The sequence below is a fragment of the Phlebotomus papatasi genome, chromosome 3 (genome assembly GCF_024763615.1).
Source record: "Phlebotomus papatasi isolate M1 chromosome 3, Ppap_2.1, whole genome shotgun sequence".
In the NCBI taxonomy this organism is placed as follows: Eukaryota; Metazoa; Arthropoda; class Insecta; order Diptera; family Psychodidae; genus Phlebotomus; species Phlebotomus papatasi.
In genome coordinates this window covers 23,260,867-23,285,512 of record NC_077224.1, presented here as the reverse complement: position 1 = coordinate 23,285,512, position 24,646 = coordinate 23,260,867, and the positions used below count along the sequence as shown (strand labels likewise).

The following is a 24,646-nucleotide window of genomic DNA, read 5'->3' as shown; positions in this document are numbered from 1 at the left end:
GACTCCCAAGGGTAGGCAAACGTGCATAATTGTATGTGCATAATTCCGTGAGGTGCATAATCCCGAACGACTTAATGCCGGGACTGAGTGTATTGACAGTCTGAACCGTGTGAACATGTTCATAGCCGATTTTTCGATATTCATTTGGAAGAAAAAACAGTGCTCCAGAAAATGTGAAAAAATGTGTTTTAAAGATCTTTTTTTTTAGTGCAGTGATAGTTTCCGCGGGTTTTCAGGGGGGACAGTATAACAATCGGAAAATAATTTTTAATTGTGGATAAAATTTATTTCGAGAAAAAAAGCAATGACGAACCCAAACCCCCATCTTGTTAACGCTGCCCCCGGGGGCAAGAATCGCACCAATCGTCATATGTTTTTCATTTTCCTGTCCAAGAAAAACCAACAATTCTGTGGATAGTGAACTAGGCATGCATAGAAACCTAAAAGATCAGAAACCTTTTTGGTGCAGTGCAATTCACTACCCATTTTACAGTTTAGTCAGAAAAAAGTCCTAAATATGAAGCACGAAAAAATGTGCGAAGGATGCCTACATTCCCCTATTCCTATTCCTATCTTTCCATTTTCCTTGTAATTTTTCAAATTTTTCTCAAATATTCTTAAATGTCCTTTAATTCTTCTGAAATTTTTCAGAAAAACGTAGTTACTAAGAAATTTTTAACAAAAACCTCAGAGTACTGCTTAAGTTTAACTTAATGGCTTAAGTTTTTCAAAAAAAGATATCGTTTTTAGGACCCTACAATCTTTAAAGTCCTTAATTATTTTTCCAAGGAGAATATTTCTGTACTTTAGAAATTGTCAATTGATATTGACCGAAATTGTATGTGTATTTTCACACTACTGTTTCAAGAATTGCTGATAAAGATGATGAAAAAGTTACGACAATTGCTGATCCAATCGACAAAATCACAAATAAGAAAAATCCAAGTGAAATCTTAATAAAATTAATCAAACTCACCGATAATTTTGGCGTCGAAACACATCTTGGACTCGACATTGATATGCTTGTAGCACTGATGACCCTCAATGGGATTCCCACTGTAGGTCTCCTTGCACTTGGAGCACTGCACACTCCAGCATTGCTGAGCGGAGTTCTTGCTGGCGGCAGCTGAGCACGTGGCATCACTTTCAGTGTTATTGCCACAATTGCACTTTTCCCCTGTCACCGGATCACAAGTATTCCCATGCCCATGGCACTCACATGGCCTACACGCATCTCTCTGATTGTCCGTGCCGCGAAAATGCCCAAAAATGCATCCCTCGCAGCGATCTCCGTCAGTTCTGTTGTCGCACCTCAAGCACACGGCATCCATTGATGGACCCTCGGTCAGATACTTCTCCAGCTCATTTCGCGTGAGATTGAAGACATGAGCATCGGAGGACTTCATGACGCACAGATCCGAGTGGCCATTGCAGAAGTCAGCACATGGCATGCATTCGCCATTGTTCCGGGGATCACCCACGAAGAATCTCTGACACTTTTCACATTGAGCTCCCATGGTATTATTGTGACATTCCAGGCACTGATCCAGACGATCAGGCCCTTCACAGTTCGAGTGACCATTGCACTGACACTGAATGCTGCAATTGGCTCCGACATAGCCAAAGTGACACTCACAGACATTGGGCTCCAGACAATTACCACGGACACAGCCTTGTTTGCACACTGGAATACACTCATCCTGACTCTCCTCGTACCCCACGGCACAGACACATTCATATCCCATCACCAGATCCACGCACTGTTCAGACTTTGGACTGCACGTATGATGGCCATTGATGCACTCATTCTCCGGCGGACATTGCACGTAGTACCTGAGGAATGAGAAAAGATATTCCTGAAGCCCTGCCTAGAGAATCTCGAGCACAAAAACGAGAAATTTCATCTCTAAAACCGAAATTCCAGTCTGAAATTGGTTTCTGTCCTGATGGAATTTTCTTTTTTATTCAACAATTAATTGACCTTGGAAGAATACTACGGAATGGGCAAGTTAAAATATTTTCTAAAAAGCTTTTCAAGTGGTTTGAAAAACCAAACGAGCTCGAGTTTTCTTAATTCATGTGTTTTGTGTGTGTTTATTCGATATGTTCAGGATATAACCTGCAATTAGAATTACGCAAAAAATCGGTTTAGCCATAAGGGATTACGGGTTTTTACAAATTCAAAAAAATATTTATTTTATATAACTGGGCTAATTTTTGCCATTTTATATTTTGTTCATTTTACAAATATTTTCAAAAAAAAAAAATAACTTCTTTTTTTTATTAACCGAACTCGAAGAGAGAGCAACATATATCAGATGATTGCATAAGTTCATGTGACTTTTTCATGTCATTAAAGAGTATTCCATTCGTAGCTTACCACCACCATACATGTTTACTCTTTTGCGTATACTGCAAGGATTACAGTATCCTACATCCCTTCAATGCAAAGCATCCATAAAAAAAGTCGATATGTCCTTTGGAGGACTTTTACAAGATGAAGAACAAAAAGGTGAATTTGCAACAGTTAATGCTTGACCTCAAGTCAGTTGCAGTAAGCTTTGGATCTTGTTTTTTTTACTTCTGTGTCATTTCAAGAGGATTTAAACAACTTTCTTTTGATAAAATTCTTATTAAAGAATATTGATTTTTTAGATACCTCAATGACGCCCAAATTAGTGTACCAAGTTTGTGGAAAATTGTAAGAAAGTTCGCCCATTCCATGAACGACTCTCAGAGAACATTTCAAAGGCTTAACCATTAATGAAGGCTTGGAGATCGCGCCGAAAACTCTTATGAAATGGATGTGTTCTCCCTGAGTGATTTGTCCCCGATAATATCCGGAATCTCCATTAGTTAAATAAACTACGACAGTTTTTTACAATGAGTTAGAGGTTTTTCAGGACAATCTGTCCTTCCGGAGAGCGTCGAAATCTGTTGATCAAATCCTATGAATCAAACACAGAATTTTACCAGAGCTTTCGACGCTTATCGTGTCTTCCTCAGTGGCTAGCTCAATTGAAAGACCTAGCTCAGTTCCGCCACCGTCAGTTATCCCTTTATACAGTTTATACAGTAGTAAAGGTCAATATTTTGTTCATACAAAGACATCGTAGAAATCTATGACCAAAAAAAAGTTTCAAAATCGAATTCTCGAAGATCAAAGTTAAACCTGCACACAGTAAAAAATTGTGTGAGAAATAAAGTTGTGTATGGGAAAAGTTGTGTATTGTCACAAGCATTTTGGTTGTAAATTGTAAAATTACTATCATATTTGTTGTACGATACTAACATAATGCTAGTAAAATTAAGTTTGTGTAATGAAATTTGTGTATGGGAAAATTTGTGTGAGAACTGTCAAAATTTCATTGTTTACTATTGCAATTTTTCTAATATTTTAGTCATTTTTCGCATTTCTAACTGTCTAATTGTCTTCTAGAATCATTCATTGGAATCTTAAAATATGCCTCAGTCGTAAAAAATGAGGAATAATTATGTAATAACAGAAAACAGAGGAAGCATCATGTAAATTAGAAAAATTGACGATGCAACTCTTGGCCAATTGCTTAAGAGAAGTAAGCAAGTTCGTGGCGCGGCCGGAAAACGCGAGACCATCAACGCAAAGGCTATGGGTTCAAGTCTCAGACCCTCTCTTCATGTTTTTTTCTTTTTTTGTTCTTTTTTTCTTTTTTTCTTTATTTAATACAGAGACTTTTCACAGATAATACACATAAACCGAACAAAATTGCTCTACAACCAAAATTATAGACAGGAAGCCATTTTATAAAATTGACAATACACAACTTTGCCAATACACAACATTTCCAATACACAAACTTCACAACCATAGCGCTCGTGCAAAAATTACCAACGATAGTGGTTGTAAATTTTTTTACTGTGTGGTTGGCCATTTCTTAACCAACTTTCTTAAATTTGGATTTTTTGATTAAATGCCTTGAAATTTCAAAACCGATTGCATTAATCTTTTGGAAGTGATAAAATATTCGTAATTGATTTGAATCAAAGCTGGAGACCAAACGGCAAAAGATATCGACGTTTTCGATGGCCTAAAGGCCTTGACAGACCTGAGGATTAGCCGAGACAACGGCTTAGTGTAATTATACTCGACATAATGGTTAAACTTCATTTCCATAATTTTCCACTAAGTCGTCTCTCGGCTTAAGTCGTAAGTGTGTCTAGGGCATAAGAGAATCTATTTTAGATTGATTGGTAACAAGCAGCATCAAAATCATCTGCGAGACCTTCAAAATTCCAAACTATTTTACAGATGGAAGGCCTGGAGATGCTTGGTTCAAGAATTTTCTCAAGCGTCATCCAGAGCTCAGCATGCGCAAGCTAAAGTCATTCTCATTGGAAAGGGATGTGGTTACTGCTGAATAACTCATGGAATAGTTTCAGAATTGTCGAGAATATTCTTGTAAATTGAGTGATCCAATTAAAAGACCATTTGAGCCAATTAGCGAACAGGCGATCCACTTAGTGCATGCTAACTTATTTCAGTATTATCATTATTTTATAAATTTTCTTTAATATTTTTGATATTTTTTTATATTATGTTTCTGAATGAAACAGTGAATAATTCTATGGATTTAGAAGAAGTAAAAAAGAATTTCGTCAGTCCAAAAACCAGCGTTTAAGTAGCACTCTACGGAAAACGATCCAGTTACCCCACCTTACTATATTAAAGATATATTTTTAGAAAAATTATCTGTTGAATTTTATCTTTGTATGGCCGCCAAAGTTACTATTGAGAAAATATTTTTCTATGAAAAATACCTTCAGATTTTTGGTACGAGTGCCCTTTCCGCAGTATTCTTCCAAGTTGCTAATTGATTGAATTTATTATTTACCACTCATTTTTTCGTTCAATTTCATTTTTTATTTTTCATTTCTGACCGAATTTTTATATTTCTGATAATAATAATAATTTTTAAATAAGTTTTTGATAAATTATTAATAATTTTGCGATTACATATCTTTAAAAGTTAATAAGAAATTCTTATTCCAAAATCTTAGAAATTCAAACGAAACTGAATCAAAATATTTTATATGCAAAAATCATTGTACTCACCATTTGAACTCATCCTCAGGATTGACTGTTGTGATATTGTGTCGGCTGGCGTAGATGATGTCACACGTAGAGGCAGCTGGATACTCCGTGGGACTCTCAATGCTGCCCTCAGTACATACCCCATCTCCCTCTCCACCTTCCCTCGCGCACCAGCCACAATGGGCGTGTCTTAGGCAAGTGGAGCACTGCACGAAAGAACTACACGGTTCGGGACAGTTCAGCTGATCCTCATGCGTCAGCACCAGCCCACAAACCCCTCCCGCGCAGTAGAGAGGCTGGTAACTGGGTGAGATGCACTCATTGAGCTGCGTTGACCACAAACAGTGCTCCCAGCCACCCTCGGAAGTATCTGCAGCCAGGCAAGTGCTGCAGTTCTTGTGCACATTGCACCTTGGTGGACACACTCCCACTGGCCATTTCTCCTCCTCAACCACATCCAAAGACACACACTGCCACGGATCTGTGCCATTCTGGGCCCAGGCACATCCCGAAATCGCATGACAACTGTCACAATCTGCTGCTGCACATTTCAAACTCACACACTGCGTCACTAGGCCCATGGCCGTCTGAGGAACTCCACAGCTATCTTCCTTGTCACACACCTGCCCCGCTGAAATACACTTCCCCTCACCCCCACATCCCTCGCACCACTGACACGCCGGTGCCAGTTCCGAGTGCGAAGGCCAAGCTGCCAGGCAGGCCGTGCAAGTGGGAAAAGTTGAGCACTTCCTCTTCGCTAGCCACCCTTCATCACAAACTGCGCCATAATTGAAAATTGTCCGGGCATTCTGACCAGTGCAAACCTCCGGACGTCCATTTGAAAAACAATGTGCAGTATTGTCCACTGAACAGAAACTGCATCCCATAAAATTCCTACATTGATACTTTCCGCTGCTCCAGAGCTCACACAAATCGGACGGAACTGTTATTCGCGTAACTCGACTTCGAGTGTTCCCATCCCAACCGCCAATCACATAAATGGACCCACTCTCTTGGTCATAGGACATGGCTTGAGCATAGGTAGGCGATGGGAGATCTCCCACAATCTCCACTTCCTCGGTCAGTCTCACCCAGTAATTACACCTGGGAAAGGAAGGTGTGCATAGTCAGCTTTTACATTGCAATCAGTGATCTTTTTATCGAGTTAATGGATTAAGAATGACACTTTTCCACATCTTCTTTTTAAATCTGTACAGACATGAGGATTAGCCGAGAAACAACTGAGCGTAATAGAAAAGAAAAACCAGTGATAAGCCTGATTTGGCTTATGGTAGGTGTAATTCTTTCATTGCAAATTCGGATTGGGGGCAAATTCAAATTCCAGTAGGGAATTCTGTAACAGTATGACAATGTCATATGACAAATTTTCATGGTAAATACTGGAGTAGGCCAAAATTAAAGCCCAATGGGCATTTAATGGGCGTTGTAAGCATCTCTGTGAAACTCTCAGTAACTAATATGATTCGGATTTTTAATTACTCCTTCCGAATTTATCACATAGAAATTTTTAAATTTGTAAAATGACATTGTCATACTGTTCCAGAATTCCACTACAAATAAGCTTATGGTAACTGAGATTTATTACAGGCAACCTCGAAATCCGTGCAACTCGAGATAGATGAGAGACCTCAAACTTGACAACGATTTTGTTAGAGTCTTCTTTAGGCTTGAGATACACCAAATTTCATTTGAAAATTAAGAAAATTTTAAGAGAAATGCACAAAAATACCAGTAAAACTTTAATGCTGTATATCTCAAATTCGTGAAAATCCGCGAAAAATTCCGTTGTCCTCGAAAAATCGCAAAAAATTCCGCAGTCCACGAAAATCCGCGAAAAATGCAGAGGTCCACAAAAAACCGCAAAAATTCCGTGTTCCCCGAAAATTCCCGAGAAAATCCGTGGTCCACGAAATTCCGTGAGAAATACCGCGGTCTTCAAAAATATAATACACAAACAGTTTCGCAGTCCGATAAAATCCACGAAAACTCCGTGTTCCATAATAATCCGCAGAAAATTCCGCGGTCCCCGAAAATTCACGAGAAAATCCGTGGTCTGCGAAAATCCGCGAGAAATACCGCGGTCTGCGACAATACACGAAAAGTTTCGTGGTCCGCTAAAATTCACGAAAACTCCGCGATCCACGAAAATGCGCGAAAAATTTCGCGGTCCGCAAAAATCCGCGAGAAATACCGCGGTCCGCGAAAATACACAAAAAATTTCGCGGTCCGCTAAAATCCACGAAAACTCCACGGTCCGCGAAAATCCGCGAGAAATTCCGCGATCCGCGATGATCCTCGGAGAGTTCCTCCAAGTGCGCCACAAGTTATGAGAGAGAGTGGCATCATATACCGGATCTCCCGCATGATCCCGCCTTTTACATTAGCCTCCATTTTGTTGTGAGAATTCAGAAATGTAAATTTCTTCTTTTTTCATCTTTTTATTCATATTCAAATAGCAATATCGAGAACTAATATAGGATAAAGGGGGAAGGGCTCATAATTTTGGACAGTTTGCTTATAAGCATCGATGTTCCAAGTTTGAAGTGCGATATTTTCAATACTAATTGATTTTTTTTTGTTACTGTTTTCCGAAGGGTTGTTTAGAAACTTTGGCTAGCTATTTGTCGTTTACTAAATTTAAACTCGTTAAATTTATTACTCGTTTACTAATTAAAACTAATTTGTTTGTACTAAAATTAGTTTTAATACGTTTAAAAATGAATTGATATGCAGAGGTGAATTTGACTCTTATTTTGGACAACTTGGTTATTAATTTGGACAACTTGGCTGTAAATTTGGACAGCTAATCTGCCTCAACAGGATGCCCATTGTTCTTCTTTTCGTGAACCAATCTTACCAAGTCGTCTTCCTGTTCATATAAGGGAAACGTAGAATGTCAAAAGAAACCCGGAAACTTTCCATATCATTCATTAAAGTGAGTTGACTTCGGTACTCCAAGTACGTGTTGATTAGCGCATTCCTTGACCTTTCCGGTAGCTTTTCAAGGCTTTTTTTCCCTACATCTCCTTCGTAGAGATGATGCTCCTTTGTTTCTCCAGGCATTTGTCCAACCTAGTTATCACAAAAGCTAAAACTTCACGAAATTTCGTGAGAAAAACACCTGTCCAAAATAAGGAGTATCACCTCACTGGTGAATCTCTAAGATAATTGCCCATTTTTCACAGGAAAATCGTAATTCACAAGGCAAATCTCACTTCAGATCAAATGTACAAATCACCATTAACGTGAATCAATACAATATTCAACGAATATTTAATAATATCACTTAAAAACAACGAAGAGAAATTGTTAGTACTTCACCACAGCTAAATAAGACTGAAGTAAACACGAAGTTCTGTCATATTTCTCGTAAGCAATTGCTCACACTGAATTTTCAATAAGGCAATTTTAACTCAAATCATATTCAAAATTTAATGTATTTAGTGTTAAAATCTTCCAAAAAGAACAAATATTAAGATAGAATTCATTATTCATCAAATATTGGAATAAAAATCCATCATTTTAATCAATTTATTTTTAGTGTCCAATTTTATTCTCAAAATGTCCAAAATAAGAAACTGGACAAAATTATGAGCCTTTCCCCTAAGTAAGAGACTTTTTTGGCATAGTTGGAGAATCGATACGGTTTGCATGGTAGTCAGAAAAAATCACTGAACTTGAACATCATTTTTGTGTGCGAAAGTTCAAAGCCTCCCACTAGTAATAATTTAGTCATAATTAGGTAATAATTTGGTTATTTAGTTATTATGTAATTTAATTGATTGGTAAATGATGAAATTCAAATCCTAGCTAAATTAAATCACATTTTTGAACTCACCTGAACACATAAGCCACCATTACATCCGTCCCATTGTAGGGATTCGTCTGTCCGCCAAAGATAATCATGTACCCGTCGGTGGCGATTGCCGAATGCAGAAACCGTCCCCTGGGAATATGAGTAACTCCCCTTAGCATCTCCGTGAATATCGGCACCTCACTCCACATCATCTTGTCATACTGCAGCACAAAGAGTTTATTGGAGATCACCGTTCGCTGACCCTCGAACTCCATTCCGCCAAAAACATAGAGAGCCTGATTGTTGGCATGGAAGATGGTTGAGTGACCATAGACAGCCACTGGACCAGCTCCCGTTGCTGCCAACTTCTCCCACTTTCGCTGATGTATATCAAATTCCCATAGTTCATTCTGCATGCCACGTTCCGTTGAGAATCCCCCAATAATCACCAGGCACTCCCTGTCTCCGTCCTTGATGAAGGTCAATGTGTGACCTGCAAGTGGCGGAGGTCTTACTACTTCATCCATTTCCACTTCATCCCAACGCTGATTCTGCAGAGAGAATTGCCAAAAGTCACCAAGGATGCTATTTGCATAGCCTTTGCCTTGTCCCGTGAGACCGCCGTAGACAAAAATGGCCTGCTTGGATGAGACAATTTCTGCCGCCTGAAAGTATCGTCCTTGAGGCATTTTGGCTTCTGGCGTTGAATCTACCGTCACTTGCATCCACGTGTTGTTTTTCGTGTCAAATTGCCGGATGTCATTGAGGGGTCCATGCGATAGGGAATATCCTCCAAACATCCACATCGAAGCCCTCTTGTCGGCTACCATGGAATGTCCGAAACGTGGGAGGGTTTTCCGAAGATGCTCGAGACTCTCATTGATCAGTTGCGAATTGAAAATTTCCGCTATGACGATATTTCTGTGCGTGAGCTTAATTGAGCAATTTGCACCACCGTATCCGGGAGTACAGAGGCATCTGCCATACGTTAGATCACATTTTCCCCGCCCGAGGGCGACACTGCAGTTCCCTGGGCAACGTTCAATGGCACAATGGGGTCCTGTGAATCCCGGCGGGCAGACACATTTTCCCTGATCATTGCACACATGTGGCGGTTGACAGGTTCCGGAACTACAACTGAAGACACTGTACATGGCATTGAAACCCTGTCCAGTTGGTCCTTGACGGTAGTAAACGGTTAGGTGACCCGTATGAGCTTCAACTGTCATTGCTGTGCTATCCTGATTGCAGAAGACCGCTAGAAGTTGACTCTGTTGGGTGTTTCCCGTGAGATCGGGGAGGCCATCGTAAACATAGACGGCATTGTCAACGCAGGAAACATTGAGATCCTCTCGATTGATGTGCAACTGAATGAGGCTGGTATTGAGCAGAGAACCACCAGATGTCCTCGGTCGGATAATCCAGAGACATTCCCTCGTCTCAGATCCTCCGTAGATTGACTTGTGCGATTGCATCGATCCAATTCCCTGACGTCCAATATGCGTCAACATTCCACGCGGTTCACACTGAAAGAAGCACTGTCCACCATCCCGGGGATCTCCATAGAATTCCCTATTGCACACTTCACAGTGAATCCCTTCGGTATTGTCCTGACAGAAGCATTCTCCTGTCTGAACATCACAAACCCCAAGAGCCTCATTTCCATGTCCATTGCAGTCACACGGTTGACAGCCAATGATAGAAGTTGCATTACCAAAACTCCCAGCCGAACACCGCTCACAGAATTCACCCTCTGTCCAATTCTGACACTCATCGCACTTTCCCACCGCCTCGGAGCACGTTGAGTGATTGTTGCAGCCACAATTGATACTACAATCACCACCAGTCCAACCCAAATTGCATTGACACTTGTAATCCGGTGCCCCATCGCAGTAGCCATGGATGCAGGTTTCAAAGCACGTCCGAACACACGATGTCCTCCCATCGCCAATAAATCCCCTTCGACAGTGACAATTGTACGATCCATGCGTATTTGTACACTTTGCCTCCCGATGACAATCATGCAAACCCAGTCCACACTCATCAACATCCGGACACTGAGCATACGCCCATTCCGCCTCCTGCTGCGTCGTATTCAACGCAGCAGCACAGTTCTCCGTGGACCTATTGAAGTCTCCCTGCATACAAATCCCCTCAATCGGATTATCCCTGTCAAAGCACCAACCACAACTCAGAGATCTCAAGCACGAAGTACAATTGGCAAATCTCGCACAGGATTTACACTGTTGCGTCGGTTGATTCTGTTGCACAGCCATAGCCAATTCGTCCGGTCCCAACCCATCCAACTGCATCCCTCCCAGTGGCATTGTCTGATCCAACCACTCCCGACACAGCCCAAATTGATACTCACTCGTGTACACGGAGAAACTGAAGCACTGCTGTGTAGCTTCACACCAAACACACCTTCCACGCTCATCCAAGCACGCCGAACACGATTCCCTGGCATAGCACGGCGCTGGACACTCTGCAGCCGTCACAACGGCCAACGGTGCTCTGCCCCTACGGGAACATCGTGCATCTTCTGGCCACCATTCACACAATCCCGATCCCACGCACTGTTCACACGAAATGTAGTTGGAACAGTTGGCACAGTGGGCCGGCTGCAGTGTCAAATACTGCCATTCCTCATCGACTCGGCACAACTCTGTCTCATTCTCCGTTCGCCTCAGACACCTATTGGTCATCTCGCACCAACCACATGCAGAATCGGAGAGACAATGGAGACAATTCCAGTAACTTTCGCACTTACTGCCATTCGTAAAGGGCTCCAGGTACTCAAAGGTAAAAGCTTTGGCATTTTCATTGGTACGATTGTGCTGTAGACCCATTTTACTGTGATGCAAATGATGATAGACATTCCCAATGCCGACACTTCGTTTAGCCTAGAAAAGAGGCTATTCTCAAATTTCTTGCAATAATGGTGCTTATTGGTCGTGAACATTGTTTTTTCTTAAGTAAATAGCTGTTCTCGTGCACTTCTACGTAATCGAATTTCCTTGTGTTGGTTCCTGTCACGACTGATGATTTTTCGGAACACAACGAGGACTGAGGAAAACAATCAGTCGAGACACGAACCAATATAAAGGCATCGATAATGCAGGAGCACTTGAGAACAGTAATGTTACTAAAAAAAATGTTCAAGAGAAAGCTTTCGGGTGAACATAATCGACACTTCTTTGTGATAGTTCTTGTCTCGACTATTTTCCTAAATCCTCGCCGAGTTCTAAAACCACCAAACAGTCGAGACAGAAACCGACACAAAAAAAGTCGATAATGCAGAAGCACTTGAGGACAGTAAAGTGCTAAAAATTATGTTCATTTTTCATTGGAATAGCAGGAATTAGCACTATAAGTTTTTATAATTTTTCATGGCAAGAATGCACTATTTATGAGAATATCCGATCAAAATAACCGAGTACCGTCGTTGCGGGTGACTTTGCACGTTTTTTCGCTGTTTTTCAACTTTGCCCTCTAAAAGTGGATAGTTAAAGTGAAAGTAGGGGGTTTTTTGAGTAAAATTATTTGTATTCAGTTGTTAATGAATGGATTTTGTGCCACTAGCATTAATTTTATAAAATTTTACTATGTTTAAAAAAATCAAGAAAAAAGGCTTGCACTGGGGATAAGGTGCGGGTGACTTTGCACTTTTTAATAAATACTAAAAAATCAACAATTTCTGATAATAAACGACAATGAAGATCTTCACATCTAAGGGTAAGATGCACGAGATCTACAAGATGACATGATCGCCATCTTGATTTGACGTTTCTGTCCGCCATTTTGAATAACTGTCAAAATCTAAAACAGGTTCGATTGGGTTGAAATTTTAGTATGTTGTAGCTGTGAAGCGTATATTAAAACGCCTGCTTCATATTAAAGACATTTATTGTCTAAATTTTCCCGTCCAACTCCTCGATTCTGTCAATAGCGCGGCTACTTATGGGTTCTGCTGACCCAAATAAGATTGCGCTGTACATAGGGGGACAGAATCGGGAACAATAACAAGAATTTAAAATAATATAATAATAATTATGTGTTGTTCCGCAACATTCCTCCCTCCTTAGGAAAACGCACGTCCTCGTGCGAGATAAAGTTTTGAGGGAAAGGTTTACAATGTTTTTCCTTAGTGTTAATATGTTATTAATACATAAGACTAACAATTTTTTTTAATTTTCTGCTCATACAATATTTATTATTTTTAAATAAATATGATCAAATTTTTTCTTTCATCAATAAACTTCTCAAATTTTGCAAATATTTTTCAATATCTCTTTTCTTTGAAGTTTAATAAGAGTTTTGTGAGAATTGTTTTATATTAAAAATGTTATACAATTTTTTTTTGCTTTATGATTTTATTTTTCAAACCGTTTTTGTGTTTTTTGTCTGGTTAGTTATGTTTTTTTTTTGGTAATTGAGTTTTATCTATGTTTAATCTTTATTTTTTGTGCAGAATATTAAACCAAGTTCATTTGCTGTAATCTTCATCACTGTTTTCAATCGAACAGAAATTTAAGAACATTTTATCCTACGCCTATACGCGCGAACTTTTGGAAATCAAATTCTATATAAATATATTTTTGAACTGTTATTAGAAATTTATACAATAGTATCAACAGTTTGTTAAATACCCTGTTTATTTGAACTTCTTTGTTTTGGAAATCTTTTAACTGTAATGCGTAAAAGTATGAGTTTCTTTTCAAAGAACTGACCTTCTTAAGCATTTGCAATGTTTTGCAACTGTCATCAATTTTGTTACAATTCAATTTCATTGTCACGGTCGCAAATTGGGTTCTTTCCTTATTTTGGCATTTATTATTATTTTTATTCTCAAAAACTGCTGATTGTCTCTTTGGCAATATTTTTGTGGCATTATCGTCAATAATTTTTAAATAGGACATTCTCATTTTGTTTTCTTTCACTTTATGTTGCAATTTGACTGAAATTATTTTATCGGTATGTGGATTTTCTGGATTGAGCAATATTGAGTGAAATTTCTCTGTGTCATCATATATTTCGGACTTTAACGTTTGATTCTCTAACTTCATTAGATCTTTCTGAAAAACAATTTGAGGTTTTTCACAATTGATTGGATCATTGATTCTAATGCGTTTTAATTGACATGTGACTTTCGATTTAATGCAGAAGTTTTCTTTTGTATCTTGATTAGATGTTACTTTTACACTTTCGGGTATTTGTATTTTCAATTCTTGAGCATATTCAAATAATGGTTCGCATAGATCAATAGAAGCATTCTGAAGTTGAGGTCGAGGAGTTGAATAAAAATCCGATAGAATCAAATCATTAGTTAGATCAGATGGAAAATCATCGTCATCAACGAAATAATTATACAATAATGCTTCTCTGAACTCAGAATATTTGGTAATTGATGCACCATTTATACAGCAAAATACATTTGAACTTACTTTCACTAATAGATAAAGTACCCATCTCTTGTCATTAGAATAATCAGGACAGTAAAAATAATTGTAGTAGATAAAATCGCACAATTGTAGAAATTGCGGCAGTGTATGAGGTTCTCCACGGAAGATTGGGAGTCTGCGAAAAAGGCTGGTAAGTCTTGAACTGGCCTGGCTGTCATCTTGTACGTTGCATCTGATCACCGTCGTAGGATCATTGCAATCGTTTATGCTGCGTTTCGTCGCTCGTGGACGGGAAGAAAGTAGTTGAGGAGATGGAATCATTTTTCTAGGCGAAGTGTAGTTCAAATATCGTTAATCTGGCGCTGATATATACATCAATTTTCGATGTGGTTATTCCATTTCTGAAGATGGGTTTATTTCTGCATATCTCTTGGGTGTTGATCTCTGGGAGTGTTGACAAATTTTATTCACTTGGAATCACCATTTTTAAACTTTTTTTTTTCAATTGGCATTAGCTATGTTATCTTTGTTTTTTTTTTTGTTCTTCACAATTATTTAGGAGCACGGTTCACTTTTTTTATCCACTGGGATAGAGAGATGCAGAAACATTGCATCCCCCATCCCACTTCTGACACCAATGAAGCGTATATTAAAACGCCTGCTTCATATTAAAGACATTTATTGTCTAAATTTTCCCGTCCAACTCCTCGATTCTGTCAATAGCGCGGCTACATATGGGTTCTGCTGACCCAAATAAGATTGCGCTGTACATAGGGGGACAGAATCGGGAACAATAACAAGAATTTAAAATAATATAATAATAATTATGTGTTGTTCCGCAACAGCTGATATCAAGACCTTTTCAGAACGTATCTATGTTCCGGTCTACATCAAGTATTTACCTTGATACAGAGGCTCAAAGTTTAAAAATTTGAAATATTCATATTTTGGCGATCTTTATTTTCTAATCCTGATTTTTAAAACCTAAATGAAATGCCTCAGTAACCATTAGAAATGGTTGAGGCTTTTATTTTATATATTTATTTACTCTTACATAATTAAAAAAATAAATGAAAAGTGCATTTATTTATTTTCTTATTTTTTTCATCTTTGCAAAAGTTTTTCAGATCTTCAAATAATATGCTGTTATAAAGAAAAACATTACTTTTCTTTTTGTTTGTTATTTAGATCTCATCGCATAACGATAATACTGCCTTTTTTTGTGATGGTTTTGATAAAAGAACTCTCCGTAGTTCTATATTAATGAAAATGTCAAAATTTTGAACTTAGAGCCCCAGTATCCAGACAATCGCTTGACCTAGGTCGGATTTTATATATGTTCTGAAAAGGTCTTGACATCAGCCAGAACATACTAAAATTTCAGCTCAATCGGATAAGTTTTTTGTTTTGACAGTTATTCAAAATGGCGGACAGAATCGTCAAATCAAGATGGCGACTACACCATCTTGTAGATCTCTTTCATTTTATCTTAAGTTATAAAAAAATTGGATAATTTTTGGCCAAATACTTCTATAATTAAGCTCAAGAAAGTCCATTATATGCAATTTTATAATATAAATCATGCGTTCTTAGGAAGACTATAGTGAAAAAAGGAATTTACTAAAAATAATGAACAAAATCGAAGTGGATTATTCTAGCCAGATAAATTTAGAATAGATTTGGGCAATTTACTACTCTGAAATCGATTTTGGAATTGCACCTTCAGATAACTTTTTCGCGTAGTGGTTTTTTGACAAAATACCTATACTAGGATTTCATTGACTATTACTGAAACTACAAGAATCCTTTTGAGGATCATTGTACCTTACTTGGTACTTAACATATCCCTATATACTTTGACATGGTAGACCGGATCGGCGAAGACTATCAATAAGTGCTAGAATTGTTCAAACTCTCACGAACAGCAGAGTGCAAAGTCACCCGCAACGACGGTACTTAGAAAGCGGGGAGAGAAGCACAATTGGTGGTGGTGGCCCAATAAGATTACTCTTGTTAACTCTTTCGCGTCATTAGGGTCATGTATGACCCGGAGAAAAATCAATTTTTTTGACTATTTACATTAATTGAAATCTATCGGTTTGTGCACGACATCATAATAGAAGGATGTAAGGTTCTTGGCTAATTTTCTCAAGACTCCAGATATTCAGGAAAAGAAAATATTTGAGATCAAAAATCACTAATTTCGAACTTTGTGAAATGACTTTTCTTTTTCGAAATTTTTTCTATTAATTTATTTTTTTCAGCAAAAAGTTCTTTAGAAACACAAAATAGAATATCCAAAGATTGCATATTGCATATTTTGATTTAATAAACTACTCTCAATTTTCAAGAAAAGCGTGTAGAATTTTCCGAGTCATATATGACCCTATTGTCCCCAAGGGTAACAGTTTTTTCTTCCCAAACCTATAACGAAATGTAGTTGGAACATTTGGGGTACAAATGGGTCCTGGACATTTCATCTTATATCTGATGAATTATAACATATTTTGCAATATTTTAGAGTATTCTGCAAGCGTCTCATATTGTGCAATTGTATTGTGTGTGAATAAATATGTGGATAAGTTTATTTTTGCCAAATACCACTCAAAATATTGTGACAGTGACTGTTCAAGGGATTACCAGGAAGATTCCTTGAACACCAGGAGTACAGTGTTCATCAAGACAATCCAGTTTGCCATGGTTTTGGCCAAATTAATAAATTCAAGTAAAAAAAAAACTATTAGAGAGCCCGTGATATAGATTTTGAAAATGGTATGTACACTTCCCTTGAGGACAAGAAGGTCATATGACCCAGGGTTTTTCCGAGTTTTCACGCAATGGAAAATTTTTTCCTCTCTGAACTATTACATTTGATCATAAAGCATTAGGAAAAACTCAATTTTACATGAATTCATCTGCTGAATAAAAGTGGGACGCTAAAGAGTTAAGTCAGTCGATAACCCCTGACCCGCGCTATAAGGGGTCAAATTCCGAAAATTGACCGACCTCTATCTCCGGTTCTAATTAACATTTTGACCTAAATTTTGGGTTTTAGTTTCGTCTCGATGAGCACTTTCAGATGGAAGTTCAAAAGGTCACCACAGGTGGCGTTGCGATAGCGTCAAAATTCATCGAAATTCAAACTAATTTTTCTCAAAAACGGCATTGTGCAAGTTAATTAAATTTTAGTATGTTGTAGTCCAGTCTAAGGCGTTTCCAAAATGGTGCGTAAGTGCGCTGTGGTTTCAATAGAACCGGAGATATGAGGGGTCAAAGTTCACGAAATACAAAAAATCATATCTCCGCTTCTATGTGATCGATTTTGATGAGTGAGGGCTTAAACGAAAGATCTCACCAAATGCTACAACAAACTAGGATAAACGCTATGCGCGCCACAGTCGAAAAACCAATTTCAATATTACATAACCTCAATTATCTCGACTGTCGCTGAACCGATTTTGATGATTACTTCGACATAATTGTAGAGCACATTTGTGTCTACATTTAGTCCATACATAATTTTTCGATCAGATAATGCGATCTGTCCGATTTTGTCGATTTTGTCGGCGCCTCGAGTAGGTCAGTGGATAGAGCAGTGGCTCTGTGACTGCGAGGTCGTGGGTTCGGAGCTGAGCGGCAGCAGAAAAAAAATTTCTCATGCCATATCGGCTTCGAATTCGTCCAGTGAATGAATGAATAGTAATGTCAATGGTACATATTGGCAAAAAAGTGAACCGCCTAAAAACAATAGAAGCTGGTAAGAAAACGAGTTTCGACATGAAAGTGGTACTTCAGTCGATACAAGTATTCGCTGTCACTGATCCCAAACACACACCGAGAAGGGATGCTGTGACATAGTAACGGCACTGACTGCTCACAGAGCTGTGATATAGAGCGGCTACCCGTATCGGGGGATAAGATAGAATAGGAGTGGGGAAGCATAAGGGGCTCAATTGGTGGCCTGGATGCATCGGAATATCCGAAATGGAGAACTGACCCCTGGCAAAATCTTATCTCTTATCTTACTCGACCAAGACAATCAAAATAGGGTTTTAAATGAAAAGTCTCACAAAATACAACAATTCTTTGATATAGTTGAAGTTCAACAAATGAACACTTGAGGCGCTCTGGTTGAAAAAACGAGTTGAGAAACAAAAAACCGCGCTTATCTCGGCTTCTGAGTAATCGATGAGATCAAGTTCTATGGCAAAATTATAGAGAACTTTCTGGTCTACATTTCACCCATATATCACTTTTCTGTCACTCCATCCAAATCCTTGATATTTTGGTTTAAACACAAAATTTGTATAATTTCATGAATTTGATTCAAAATAACTGAATGGCGTCCTCCAACTTCAGCTCTAAATCGAATTTGCGTACATTTCGAGTTATTATATGTCCCTTTTGTAAGAATTTTGCAAATCTGAAGTTTCGAGTTTTTTTTTTTTGGCGTCACGCTGTTTGTCCGTCTGTCCGTCCGGCTATCGCCAGCTCTAGAGGCCAAACGGTAAGAGATAGCGACTTGGGACGTTGGGAGGACCCCCCCCCCCATAAGTCGACCTAAGGATCGTTAACATGCCCCTCATTTTCTTCCCACCCCTCCCGTTCCCCTCCAAAACCATGTTTTTTGGGATTGCTCGAAAATGCGTCGTGCGATTTTTTTCATTTTTGGATATGTTTTAGATAGAGATTACCCAGGCGGACATTTCATCCTTATGGTGCCTACACACTAGAAGTAATTTTCGTCAAAAATTGCCTTTTTTTAAAATCTGACGTTTCTGCCTACAAGGATAGAGGAAATTTTCTTTAACCCTTTAACGACGAGACAGTTTTCGATGGCCGAAAATTAGCAATAAAAATGAAACCGATAAACAAAACTTGTGAATCGTTTTACATCTAAACTTCGCAAAGCCAACAGAGTCTGATTTGGTGTATTTTTTGTCTCTATGAACGATAGGAACAAAAATAGCTCAAAAATTTAAATAATTTTTCTGACGATACCAATGACTGATAATTTTCACTTTGATGAAAAATATAATGTTTGAGTATTGTAGTTTCTTATTCCAAAATGGTAATACTTAAAAAATTGGAAGTATAAAAATAATTAAAATAAATTTTCTAAATGAGAATTTAAAAATTCGTGATTTTTGAGCTTAAAAATTTACTATATAGCAAATAGCTGTAGAACTGCAAAAAATATCCTAGATTACTTTAACCTACTACTTTGCAATTACGTGCAAATATAAGAAAAAAATAATTTTAGGTAGTCAGGAAAAATTATTTTCTTTATGGGACACCGGTGTTCCAATCGTCCTTAAAGGGTTAAAAAGGCAGGTTTAAAAAAAATTTCACATAGTGTGTATAGGGCCTTAGACGAAAATACCTTTGCATCATTCCTAATAACGTTTTTTCAAGGTCAAAGTTAAAAAGACACTAAAGAGCGCATGTTTCAACGGAATGGTATCGTGTTTGGAGTCGTTGGAAAGGTCTTGGAATTTCCTATAAAACTGAACTGGTTCTAATCGGTTCTGAATCGGTAATGAACCGGTTCATAACCGATAAAAAATTTTTATCTGAAAATCAATTCTATTACTTTTAAAACTATTCTGGGGATCTTTTGAGTGATGAATCGGTTCAAATCGTTTGAAAACCGGTAAATGATGCGAAAGTACTTTTGCGGTATATCATCTAAGTCACGACTTCGAGCATTTCGCAAAGCCTGGGACGCTTTGCCATCCCTTTTTATCAATAGATGTTAAAAATACAGACCCGACAATTTCTTAAAGAAAAAGTTTTGTGAATTAGAAAGAATTTTGTCTTACCTGAAAATCTACCATGATCCTCCCTCCTCTCAACGCTGGCCAGTTAGCCATGGCACATTGTGTAGCTTCCGACGTGATATTGGCCGCCAAACTGGGCGTATCGTAGGGAGTGGAGAGCCTCAGGGTTGCTTCTGAGTAGCTGGCACAAACTCTCAGCATCTCGCCAGATTTGTCCCAGGAATGCGGCGGACGGATGTATCCAGCCAATCTGGCCACCATGTCCCCATTGAAGGATTGCTCGGTGTGCGTACTGGATGAAGGCGCATTGAAATCCACCATCGTGGCATTGACTATGGTCACTTGATCCGGCATTGTCCAGTTCACTGGATGGAGATACTTAATGAAGGTCAGTCCTGGACGTTTGTCGAGTTTTGTGCATTTATTGGCTGACGTAATTTCTGTTCCTTTCATGCCCCACCATCCTGGACTCTGAGACGGAGTATCCTCACCACAGACTCCGTAGTTGTCATCCTTGTGATGACATCTGGCATTCTGAACACACCAAGTGCACTGTCCCAAGCCCAATTTGTGCGCCACAGTCTGATGCTTCTTCTCCGCATCAATATTAACAGCTCCATGCAGAAGACACGAATGACAATCTCCAAGAGCTGGACAAATTCCTGGACATCGTGTTGTCTGGAGATTTGTTGTGCAATTAGCCCCAACAGTTCGCCCATAGCAAACCCCATCAGCTGAACACCAGCCACATTCGGGATCCGACAGGCATTCACTGACACTTCCGTGCTTCGAGCACAGTGGCTCTGGCTCAAAAGTCTCCTCATCCTTGATCACCAGCATCGGCGGGAGGGTGTAGGCCAACAGATCGCCATTGACATTCCCATGGTAACCACCTACAATCAACAGAGCATTGCGATTCCTCAGGGATGCTGCATGAGCAAAAACTCCTTGTTGCTTCGGATATCGCGATCTCTTGCCCACTCCCAGAACATCCTGATTCACCCACGTATGGCATCCCAAATGATACAGATACATTTGATTGTCATAGCAGATCTCCTCTTTGTTGTGCCGATGGGAATATCCCCCAAAGACTATCAGATAATTCCCAACGATTGTTGTCGTGTGAAAAGCTCTCTCACGCGGAATGTAAGCATCCCGAAGAGGAGTTCTAGGATACATAATCTCCGTCCAGTGACGCTCATCCAACTGAAAGGCGAACATCCTGTCAGAGAGCTTCGAAAATCGCGCAACTCCAGCCACAACGCCTCCATAGACAATCAAAGAATTGGAAGATTTGTGATAGACTGTTGTATGAGCCACAACTCGAACATCCAGTACTTTGCCTCCACGCGGAGACACCTCCTGCCACTGCTCGCCATTCTCACTTTCATCATTCGTCTGGTCAGATATCTTTATCTTGAACAAACTGTGGGAAAAAGAGTGGATTTTTTTTTCTTGCAATTTAATATAGATTGCAATGAATATTGGATGACACCGTGAGAGTCGCACAGTCATTGGACACAAAGTTACAAGCACTTGTGATTTTCTAAAGCGTGTCCACGATAAGATTATTCCAAATGATTTGATATTTTTATGACAGATGTCACTACACCTGAGAGAAATCCGAAAAAGTTAAAATAACCTTCCGGAAATGTTAATTTTACCCTGCAATATTGATCCAAAATCGGTGTAAATATTACCCTTTTTATGTGTATTAGGGATTAAAGTTACCCTTTTCATGTTAATTTTACCCTTAAAAAGGTGTAAAATTAACATTAAAAAATGTTGATATATTTTTACACCTAAAAAGTGTTAAAGTTATGAGGAAAAAAAGTTAATCGTACCCCCGTTTTTTTCTCAGTGTACTTCCGCATTTTCGTTGTTGTAAACATTGTAACACGTGTTTTTACCTAGGGTAGAGTAAGTACTTTTCGCCACCTTAAGGTTTGACAATCTTATAATTCTTACACTTTTTGTCGAAATAAAAAGAAATTTTGTGTACAAGTGCTTTGAAGCATTGTCTATCTATTGAACCAGGAGACTTCCCGGGAACTTTTGAGTATTAGTAGAAAAATACATTTTCTGCAGCAATGCATGTTTCAGTACTTTTCGCCACCTTGTAAACACTTTTGCGCCACTGTGTAAGCACTTTTTCGCCACTTGTTTTCAATTGATTTTTAAGAAACAGCAGCTTTCGAAAACCCCAAAAGTACACGGCACAGTACTTTTCTTATTTAACACCGATATTAGACAATTATTAGAGTATTTCGAATGATTTTTTGCACATTTTTTATTGGCGACAAAAATCAATTGAAAATTACGCATGTTTCAACTAAATTCCGCGAGGAGCGCCACTTGTAAAATGCTTGGAAAAATTAGTGGCGAAAAGTACTTACACAACCGAAAAAGTAAGCCCTATTTCGCCACAGCCGTATTTCTTTTTTTTTTGGAAAACATTATTAAAAAAATGATATTAGAACAAAGCTTAGTTAATAACGGATTGACTTTCAGTGAAAAAATATCGACTGAAAAAACATAAAATATTGCAAGACAATTTGTCTGAGCGTTGACAAATTTATTAAGAACTCCATATTTTTTTGGTAACTGTTCACCTTGTCGACAATTTCTTTAATTAACTTGCAAATAATCTAGTCGGTGGAGCATCTGATATAGTTTTCTGATACATTTGGCTAGAGGTCACGAAATAACAGTCATTTCGTAGTTCCATGAACTCATAATTTTCTTAAAATGCGATTTTAATTTAGGTGGCGAAAAAGGGTTACTGGCGAAAAAGTACTAACTCTACCCTAGTCAGTTAAATCAGCATTTGTCGTAACTTGCTTTTGACAACTTTTCAGGAGACGAAATTTTCTGTTCAATATTATTTTTCTTAAAAATGAGCCCCGAATGCGATACTTTTGAGTCAAAATAATAAATGTGGCACTAATAAACTGTAAGTCAACTCGAAAAAAATCTTTATAAATAATTTAAAAGCTGAGATATTGAGATATATATTCGATGAAACACAATAATATTTTATCGTAACTTCCGTCGTTTATAAAGCCATAACTTTCAATGTATGGAGATCTTGGAATTTACGACAATTTTCTAAAATGAATTATATCAATTTGAATTATTTTAGTGATAATAAGCACCTTTATTTGACTAAATAATTCAATCAGGCATGAGCTAAAAGAAAAGCCGAAGTGAATTTGGTGGTGCCTGTTGGAATTCTTCGAAATGCTGCGAAAATTCACATAGAGAAAATGAGAGGTTTTTTAATGTGAAAATTTGTTTAATTTCTTAGAGTTAAGTCATTTTCACAAGAAAATCCTTTTAATAATTTAGTTGAATACAGTTATTTAGGTTAATTGTGAATAATTGTTGATATTACAACAAAAACATTGGGATGAAATTTTGAGCTGGAAGACTCATATTCTTTTGAGCTGTCCCAAAATTCAGGATAGGTTTGAGAAAAACCCTTTTGTACAACATTATTTTGGTTGATAAGGAATACAAAAGAACATATTACAAGAAGAGACACGACTGCTAATAAGGATACAATAGAGAAGAAAATATTTTGTCGCATTTCAGTGATTTTTTGCAACCGCAGCGCCGCCAGACGTTTGTCAAGTGAGTTATTTGTGTCTCTATCTCTCTCTCTCGAGTTGAATTACGCGCGATTTATGAAGCTTGTCATTTGAAATGATATTTTCTTTAAATTTATTCATATTTCCGCAAGATTCAAGTAAAAGGGTGTTTAGTGAACAGCTATCCGTCTTCCGACAAAGTTATGAAAAAGACAATTTCTTTCTATATGAGTTTTTATGTCTGTTATGTCTTTTTGGCGCAAAAATATTTATCATGACACCGTGAATGAGCAGGATTAGTGTTACCAGTATGGCTATCTGTAATTTCCATTAAAATTATCAACACAAAATTTCCGATATTACACGACTTTTAACGAGCACAGGTTTGAATTAAACTCTTATCCCTGTCCCTAAAATCTTTCATTTCGTAAATTTTATTGAAAAAAATTTGTGCGCCTCGTCGCTTGTTTTGTTTTGAATTAATGACAGATGGGTAGGGATTTTTTCTCACTTTTTTCTCACAAATATCGAATTAAAATGATTTAATGTTGCATTACTCGGACTTTCTTTGGATATTTGAAGGAGTTTGTGAACGTTTTAATGAAAAATATTACATTTTTGTTGCAAATTACAAGCCACGCAAGTGAGCTAAAAAAGTTACGGCAAATGCTGATTACTGAAAATTTTGTATGGAAATTTGTCGTAACTTCCCCAAAAATGGAAGTTACGACAAATTCTGATAATTTTTTCTTAATTAAGGGCACTTACGATAATTTTTGTGTAAAATAATTTTTAAAGGGCTTTCAAAAGTTTCTTTTTCTCAAGTGCGTTTAATAAACAAAATATCTAAATATCGTCAGTTGAATCAGCATTTGTTGTAACTTCCTCATCGCTTCATCAGTACTTCTTCTAACAATATGGAAATACACATAATATACAAGAACTGCTGATGAGGTGATGAGAAAGTTACGATAATTGCTGATCCA

The 24,646-nt window shown here is 38.1% G+C and overlaps 1 protein-coding gene across 1 annotated transcript in view; it reads right to left on the bottom strand.

Annotated features, from left to right (window-relative positions):
* LOC129808263 (multiple epidermal growth factor-like domains protein 8) overlaps positions 1-24,646 on the bottom strand; it is a 48,183-nt gene that overhangs the window by 5,517 nt on the left and 18,020 nt on the right. The window contains exons 5-8 of the mRNA XM_055858094.1: positions 20,113-21,496; positions 8,931-11,791; positions 5,093-6,175; positions 977-1,833 (exon numbers count right to left, since the gene is read on the bottom strand). Coding sequence (XP_055714069.1) covers positions 977-1,833; positions 5,093-6,175; positions 8,931-11,791; positions 20,113-21,496 — 6,185 coding nt within the window. The remainder of the gene's footprint in view (positions 1-976; positions 1,834-5,092; positions 6,176-8,930; positions 11,792-20,112; positions 21,497-24,646) is intronic.